We start from the raw sequence: 9,063 nt of genomic DNA, 5'->3' as shown, positions 1-9,063 counted from the left end.
TGTGATACTTCCAACCCACAAACTAAACTGATTCCTTAGTTCAGATCATACTTTTATGTAGGAAAAAGCTAGCGTTGCTCCTAGGAATCCTAACCGATGTTGCTTTGGTTTTACAATTCCATTGCTTCCAACTTCCAAATCAAACTGTTGTTACAGACATGTTTGCTATGTAGATGTAGCCTAAAAAAACCCTATATTTACTTTCTCAAATAGAATTGCATTTCCTAGTTGTCAAAATAGGGTTAGCAGCAACTTTCATGCCAACATGATGTCCTCCTGATAGCATCACATATAAAAGAACAGGGCACCAAAGCAGAGTAAGTTTGGTTTGCACTCTTATGTTTGTAAATAGAACAACACCATGATGGTGTCTATGTAGGCCTCTCGTTTGCACAAAAAAATGGAGGTCCAGATGCTTATTCCACTCCTTTCTTGACCTCAATTAGACTTCTTTTATCCAAAGTTAGGAGCATACATATATGATAGGACCCTGTAGCAATCCGGCGAGAGGTTACCCCTGCTTAGTGGTGCTGTCAACATGGTGAACGAAGATGTCGCCGGGGATGCAGACCTGATAGAATAATCTGTGGCCAAGTCAGGATCACCCCCCCCTAAATACGACTCTGATAAACAAATGTGAGAGTGCTGCTGTATTTTGTACCTGCAAGTAGCTGGTGTGTCTCTGGTCTCTGGCGAAAGGATGCAGACGGAGAATGCAAGTAGCTGGTGTGTCTCTGGTCTCTGGCGAAAGGATGCAGACGGAGAGTTTGGACGGGCGAAGTCAGGATCACCCCCCCCCCCCCAAATACGACTCTGATAAACAAATGTGAGAGTGTTGCTGTGTTTTGTACCTGCAAGTAGCTGGTCTCTGGCAAAAGGATGTAGACGGAGAGTTTGGACGGGGGGTATCAAGCAGCGAAAACCACAAAAGCGTGGCACCAAGGAAGGAGCTAAACATATGAATTTTACATTGCTACTTTGAATTAATGTCATAAACATATTTTTGATTGAATGGTACTGTCGTAAACCTATCGAAATTGAAGAAAGACTACCACGATGTGTTAGCTTTACCTGAGATTTGGACTAACAGAGACCCAGCACATCCTTTGATCTCCCTGCAAAGGTCCTCCGTCTCTCTCAAACATGAGGCGCACACCTATCCCTGGCCAACACACGGATCTGTTTTCCCCCAATTCCCATGCTCCATCTCCAGCTTGCTCTCTACCGATTAGCGAGGATTGACTTTGCTACTGGAACAGAAATCCCTTCTTTTTCATGCAGCTATTCCTCTCCTTTTTGCCTATCACATCACATAGCGATAAATACCTTGATTTCACTCTCTAGCTTTGGGGTTGTAGAGGCGTGCGCGGGCGGGGCTTGGTCCTGCTTGGGGAGGGGATTTTGCCGGGAGAGTGGGGCCAGCAGGAGGGTGAGCTGGTGGCGGAGGTGGCAAGGTGATGCGGCCGGTGGACGCTCGCTGGCTGGATCCCACGGCCTCGATCCGTTTCTTCGGTTGGGAAGCAACTCGCCATTAGCAGGGCTGGAAAAGGCATGGAAACTTGGTGCGTGCTCGCCGTCCACGACGAACGGATCTAGAAGGAGGCCATCGCCAGGTGAAGCACAACGGCTCGCCGTTGCGCGAGATGAGGCGGATCCTGCCGATCTCATCCGGATTTGGCGGACGCGAACCGAGGGTGGGCACCGCGGAGCGGAGGGATGGGGGCGAGGCGGCGGATGGAAGCGTTCTCGTGCGGGGTGGGGCAGGGTAGGGCGAGTCACAAAATTTATTACCACCTCGAATATGTTTGAAATTCAAGTCGAAAGCGTAAATTCACAGAAAAAAACGTATTGTGATGATGAACCCACGGAGTCAATACGTGCTTTATTATAGGGAAGGGATATATAATATATATATTATAGGGAAGGGATAGATATATAATATATATATAAATATATATATTATTATTATTATTATTATTGTTGTTAGGGAGAGATAGGGAGAGATTAGGGAAAGATATATCGAGCAACGTAACCGAAACAGAACAGAACAAGTGTCTTTTCTCTTCGGATGATGAGTTGACCGAAACCGACTGGCTCTCAGTTACAATATACTCCTACTATTAGGTCTCCTTTGGTTTGGAGGAATCTTGTAGGATTTCTAGAGGATAGGATTTTTGTAGAAAAAATTCCTATGAAGCCTTTGGTTTATAGGTATGGATTCCTATTCCTATATAGGATAGAAATCAATCCTTCACATTTCATAGGGAAAAAAATATTAGCCTAGACTCAATGGAAAAAATTCTATCCTATGAATCAAGTGACATCTCTTTCCCTATAGGAAGTGAGATGCATGCCACCTCACTTCCTATGATTGTCCTATTCCTATGATATTTCTATCCTATGAACTAAAAAAGGCCTAAATACCGTATATAACTATATTCCGGAATGCTTCCTTGGGCCACTCGGTTTCGGCAAGGGCCGGCTTTATTCCATGCAAAAAAAAGGCGGCTTTATTGATTTGAATAATGTTGGCTAAAAACACTTGATTCGGAAAATATAACGAGGCCGGCCGGTGCGTTACTCCGAGTAGTTTTTTTTTGTATCGACGGGGGTTGTTGTAAAATCCGATATGCATATGTTTAAGAAAAGGGAAATGTTTATTTTCCACCTGATGATCTTTCTCTCCCTTAAGCCGCGCGCTACGGACGCCACATGTCTTGGTGGAGGGCCGCCCACGACCTGCCCAGCCTTATCTCTTTAGTTGGAGCGAGAACCGGTCAATATCCAACGAGCTTGATCACCTTCGGCATGGCCTCCTGTCCGCCATGACCTACTTCCCAAGCTCCACCTGCTGCTCAAGATCCACACGCCGCACGCTACGGATGCAATGATTTTTGTTGACGACAGCCAGTGCTGCAACGCAGCCCTCGTTGTTGACTCGGATGCTGTCGGTGATGCGACCCGATGACTCGACGGTGCTGCTGGCGTCTGTCAGCGCCGGTGCTGCAACACAACACGCATGAGAGGTTAGGCTGCTAGTAGCCGGTGTTGCAACATAGCACGAAGGACATAGTGCAGTCGGGCGCCGTTGTAGAATCGAAAGTATGTCTAGAGGGTGTGTGTGATTTGACTCCTTGACAAAATAAAAACCTGTCATTTTCTCAATTTTAATTGTGGGCAAGTTTTTAGAATTCTACGAAGTCAAGCAACAACCTACACATGAAAGTCCAAGAGTTGTGCAGCGGAGAGTGAAGACTCTGCATATGAACGTAAATAAGAGATCGAAGAAATCAAACGCAATGAATACAACTGTAAGAGGAAGAGGCTTGAAGGCTTCGAACTTCGAAGTGTGGCCACGGCGTGCTCGACGGGCTCCGGGGGCGGCGTTGGGGTCGCTGTTTGCTGCTGACCTTGAGCTCGAAGGGGCGCGGCGGCGTCATGAGCGAGAGGAGAAGGAAGATGTAAGGGTGAGCCACAGGGGGCTGCCTGTCTATTTAGGGGAGGTGGAACCTGAAACTGCAGGAGCAAAACCCCAGGCGGCGCAGTAAATTTAGGCTCAAAAGTTGACTCGATTTTCACGCTTAAAAGATTTGACATCCATTCAAAGATTCGTTATGATGACATATGCACATGTTGAAGCAGAGAAGGTGATGCCACGATAAGAAGAGGCGAAAATGGTCAAGTGTTAAGAAGAACCATGAGAGCCGGCAAATATTTTTGACCCGGCGAAGAAGTTGTGAAGAAACAGAGTAGCGAGGACAGGAAGGATGAAGCCATTACCGGCTCAAGGAAGATCCGGACCAGAGCGCAACCTTGTATGATTTCCTTTGTTCTTATTTTCAGGATGGTGTTTTATTTGGTTGCAATGTTTTTTTCTAAACCCGCACAATGTCTAATGAAGAAAGATTTGTGCGGATGTAGCAGGACGACTCGCGTCCAACCGACTCAAACGGACAAAAAGCAAATCAACTATACGTTCATTTAGGTCGGTGCATTGGAGTTGGCCTAAGAACCGGCTCATAAGTTGCATAGCCACCGTCAGCATTCTGCTCATTTATGCATAATTTCATAAGCTTGTCCATTCTCTCGTAAAAAAACATTGATCATTTCATTGTCTATTCCAACACACTTGAAATTAAAAAAATAATTGTGAAAATAATGCTCGCAGCAATAGAACATAATACTTAAAATATTTCATCAAATTAGATGATGTCCACATTCCACAACATAAAAACTCTCATATCACTGACAAAGTAATGAGTTGGAAACAAAGATACGAAAGTCTAGTGAAGATAGTAGAAGCTATCCTGGGTACAAATGAGCTCGAAGAATTTCGCCATGATGATAGCGACACATCTGGTACCTGCCGTCTCGGTGCATGTCATAGCTGTATGCATGAGCGGAGCTAGATGAGTACATGGTGTACTGATGTACACCCATTATTTCCTATTTAAAAAAAGTATATAGGCTCATCTGTTAAACCATATGGTTTATCAAATATATGATTAAAGTTGTACGTGAATGCTCTAAAAATGAGTATATCTGATGCAATTCCAGACATACGATTAAATCTGTACTCTAGAATTTTCTACATATATGCTTTCCTAATCATATAGTACGACCACTATTACAAATATTTGTCGAACCATATGTTTTAGAGATATATCCAACATGAGCTGTTTTACGGTGATTGGGTTAGTATTCAGAGTACTTAGCAGTACTTACATGTCTGATCACGTCTGATTTTTATTAGCCGTCAGATCTTGCGAGGAATTTTAATTGATTAAATTTAATATGTTAATTGCGATAAGGGCATAATGGTCCAGGGGGAATATCTTTTCTTGAACCGATCACCTGAGGACCAGATCCATGTCTACTCGATCCAATTCAGAATCCTCCTCCGATCTATTCGTCGCCGCTCGCCGCTCCTGACCTTCTCCGTCCTCGACCTGCCCGGCGAGAGGAATAAATTCATCGTCCTCGTCCTCCACCCAACCAACCCCAGCCCCCCACGCCGTCACCGAAGAAGAAGAAGGCCGGATCTGCGCCAGCTGAATCGGCGGCGACCGCGGCGGGCGATCCCATCTCTTCGCGCGTACCATCCTTAAGGTATGAATTCGGCTTGGCGTTCTGCTCGTTCTCTTGGCCGTTGCGCCCCTCCACCGTGCATGCAGTACAACCTCAACCCCACAAGATCCGGGTATGGACTAGAACAACGAATGGAAAGCTTCATCGTGGCATAGTTTCTCTTGAGCTAATCGCATCATGTTTGTTTAAGTAAGATGTTGACGTTTGAGATGAGATATACTAAAGGAAGATGAGATACTGGTTCCATAGTTCACTTAATTTAGTTTATTAAAGTCATCATCACTTTAGGTTTGCATAGCGCATGAAATATAGTTTAAAGGAAGATGAGTTACTACTTGTTGGACGTTGATGATTGGTTTCCCTCACGTGTCAAACCAGCAAAGTCTTTTCCATGCACTTGTCTTTGCCTATGAGCTATTTTGCACCTGCAACATTGATAAACAGAAAGATGTTGATGATTGGTTTCCCTCACATGTCATATGCAGGAAGACATGGCGTATGCAAGTGATGAGAGTATGTTCGAGTATGTAAATGTTGTCAGCAAGATGTTTGATAGTGAGGCTGAAGGTTATGAATTCTACAACAAATATGCTTTTGAAAAAGGTTTTAGTGTGAGGAAAAACTACGTTGAGTGGGATGGATCCAACAAATACATAATTTTAAGGAAAATTGTGTGTAGTCGTCAAGGGTTTCGCGAAGATAAGCACATGAAAAGAAAGATGGAAGATAGAAAAAGGAGGCCACGAAGTTTAACTCGTGTTGGGTGTAATGCTAAATTGGTCATTACGAGACAGGAGGAAACCGGTCGGTGGTTTGTCAAGGATTTCGTCGATGAGCACAGCCATCCTCTAGCCCCACGGGATCTTTCTTGTCAGCTGCGTTCGCACAGACGAATTAGCGATGAGCAGAAAGCGGACATTGCGGACATGGAAAAATGTGGGATCCGCAAATACCGTATTATGGATATTTTGTGCTTTCAATACGGTGGATTTGATAAGGTTGGATGCATAAAGAGGGGCGTTTATAATTTCTGCCATGCTAATAAGCAGGAGACAATCAGTGCCGGTGATGCTAAAACGGTGATCATGCACATGATGGCGAGGCCAGAGCGAGATGTGGATTTTTTCTTCAAGTACTTGGTAGACGAGCATGGCCATCTGAAGGGACTGTTCTGGGCTGATAGTCAATCGCGACTTGACTACGAGGCTTTCGGAGACGTCATTGTTTTCGATAGCACATATAGAACCAACAAATACAATCTGCCATTCATGCTTTTTGTCGGGTTGAATCACCACCGCAGCACTGTTATATTTGGCTGTGGTATAATTTCTCATGAAACAAGCCAGGCATACGAGTGGATGTTGCGGACCTTTTCTGATTGCATGGCACAGAAGCATCCGATATCTGTGATCACAGATGGGGACCTTGCAATGCAGAGATCAATAAGGGTGGTCTGGCCAGACTCAAACCATAGACTATGTATATGGCACATTCAGCAGAACATTGTACGCCATCTGCATGATGACGACGTAAAGGAGGAATTCAGATCTTTCATTTATGATACTTCTTCCATTGAAGAGCATGAGATAAAATGGATACAATTCTTACAACGGAATAAAGTAACCAGTGAGGAGTCTTGGCTGCATCAGATGTATCAGATGAGAAAGTTGTGGTGTGCTCCATATCTTGAGGGGCGTTGTTTCCTAGGATTGAGCAGCAATCAGAGGAGTGAGAGCTTGAACTCTGTGCTACATACGCATCTTGAGGGTAAGATGTCGTTGCTTGAAATGCTAGAGCACTATGAGCGTTGCCTTGCGTCGCGACGGATTAACGAAGCTCTCCATGACGTCGAAGCCTTGCAGTCCGTTCCATTTACAGAGGAAAATGCTTCGCCGCTTGAGAAACACGCCGCAACAGTTTTCACACCTAGTGTCTTTAAGATGGTCTTATGGAGCATAGATGCTGTCAGCAAATGTCAGATTAGAGAGATACTAGATGGATCAGAAGATTCCACTTATGTTGTGTCCAAGCAGGAAAGAATGGATAAAAAGTTTGGAGTGCGCATTGAAGAGCAAGGAGGTCTTTTGCACAGGGTGAGTTGTTCTTGCCGTAAGCTGGAATGCGCAGGCACACCATGTTCCCACATTTTTTACATATTGGGGATTTTAAAACAAACAATTCTGCCCAGTTGTTGCGTTCCCACTAGGTGGACTATGAATGCAAAATGTGCATACGCACCTACCAGAAAAAACCAGATGTATGACTATTCGGTAAGCCTGCAGAGGTACCGCGAGTTGCGGAATTGTAGTCACGCCGCAAGTTTCCAGGCATGCCACTCTGATGAGGACTATCACCGTCTAAAGATGCTTTTGCAAGCACAACATCATGGCAAGCAATCAAGTTTTGAACAAGCTGACAGCAAGGAGTCAACTAATGCTCAGCATAACAGCATTAGGTTTGGCCCGTTGATGCCGCACTCGCAGAAAGTTGATAAGGTTCTGGATCCCGTGCATGTGCTAGGACGAGGTGCACCAAAGAAAAGGCTGCATGCAAAGACAAAGAAGTCAAGATCACAGAATATCTGTGGCTATTGCAAGAAACCAGGTCACAATCAACGTAAATGCGCTAAATTGCTAGAGGTACGAAATATGTTCATATTTTTTTTGCATGTGTTTTACTCATAATTGATGTCCATGTGATTTATTTTATTCTTCTGTGTAGGATCTCGAGGCTGAACTGTGATATCTACATACAGCATGAACCGACGATGAGCCAGAGAAAGTCGTGTGCCATTCAGCTTTGTGTGACGTGGTCTTTACATTCTATTTCATCGTGACAGTAATTTAGTGAAGTGCGGTTGTACTGCCATGTTACTGTATTAGTTCGACATCTTTCGTTTCCATTTTCTGTGCGTATCATTTGATGTCCAACTTTAAGAATGATGATGTATTTCGACAAATTGGGCACTATGATTCTTCACCCTTACTATGGTTGTCATGCATATTCATAATCATCATGCATATTCTTCATTTACAGAGCAATAATGACTGACGTATCTTTTAAATAAGCAGGGCCCACTGGGGTGTGCTTGGAAATCTTTGAAAAACCTCCATGCACGTTCATCTTCGCTGCATGCAAATCGGGCGGCAGCCGCTGTGCCAGTAGCTGTCAAGGCCTTGATGAATCACTATTCACATGCAGGTCCCCGACTCTTGCATGCAGGTCCCTAACTCTTGCATGCAGGTCCCCGACTCTTGCATGCAGGTCCCCTTGAGGCATAGACCGATGTTTTCTGCAGTCAGTCTAGAGGGCATTATAAATTCAAAAAAATACAAAAACTTGGAAACCTAGTTTTGTTTGTGGAAGAGATCATGTGTGCCAAAACTGAGGTGATTTGGAGGTGGTCGAAAAAATGCCCGCATTCCCGGAGGGACCATTTGGTCACTTAAGCCAGTTTTTGAAAAAACGTGAATTTTTCCACCACCTCCAAATCACCCAAATTTTCTTGTACATGGTCACCCACATGTGCAAAACATGTGTATGCAATAAAATTTTGAAAAAAATTATTTTACAATGCCCCCTTGAGGCATAGACCGATGTTTTCAGCAGTCAGTCTAGAGGGCATTATAAATTCAAAAAAAATTCAAAAAAAATACAAAAACCTGGAAACCTAGTTTTGTTTGTGGAAGAGATCATGTGTGCCAAAACTGAGGTGATTTGGAGGTGGTCAAAAAAATGCCCGCATTCCCGAAGGGACCATTTGGTCAACTTAAGCCAGTTTTTGAAAAAATGTGAATTTTTCCACCACCTCCAAATCACCCAAATTTTCTTGTACATGGTCACCCACATGTGCAAAAACATGTGTATGCAAGAAAATTTTGAAAAAAATTATTTTACAATGCCCCCTTGAGGCATAGACCGATGTTTTCAGCAGTCAGTCTAGAGGGCATTATAAATTCAAAAAAAAATTCAAAA

General features: G+C 44.0%; 1 protein-coding gene across 1 annotated transcript; it reads right to left on the bottom strand.

Annotated features, from left to right (window-relative positions):
* Positions 1 to 2,511: 2,511 nt before the first annotated feature.
* Positions 2,512 to 3,845, bottom strand: LOC125538739. The gene is made up of 2 exons (XM_048702019.1): positions 3,342 to 3,845; positions 2,512 to 3,003 (listed from the first exon to the last, which is right to left on the bottom strand). Exons 1-2 carry the CDS (start codon positions 3,595 to 3,597, stop codon positions 2,831 to 2,833), a joined length of 429 nt encoding a protein of 142 aa, XP_048557976.1. The 5' UTR covers positions 3,598 to 3,845; the 3' UTR covers positions 2,512 to 2,830.
* Between the last annotated feature and the right edge of the window lie 5,218 nt (positions 3,846 to 9,063).

This window comes from Triticum urartu, chromosome 1 (assembly GCF_003073215.2).
Source record: "Triticum urartu cultivar G1812 chromosome 1, Tu2.1, whole genome shotgun sequence".
NCBI lineage: Eukaryota > Viridiplantae > Streptophyta > Magnoliopsida > Poales > Poaceae > Triticum > Triticum urartu.
Note: the sequence above shows the minus strand (reverse complement) of the source record. Positions and strands in the feature narration are given on the sequence as shown.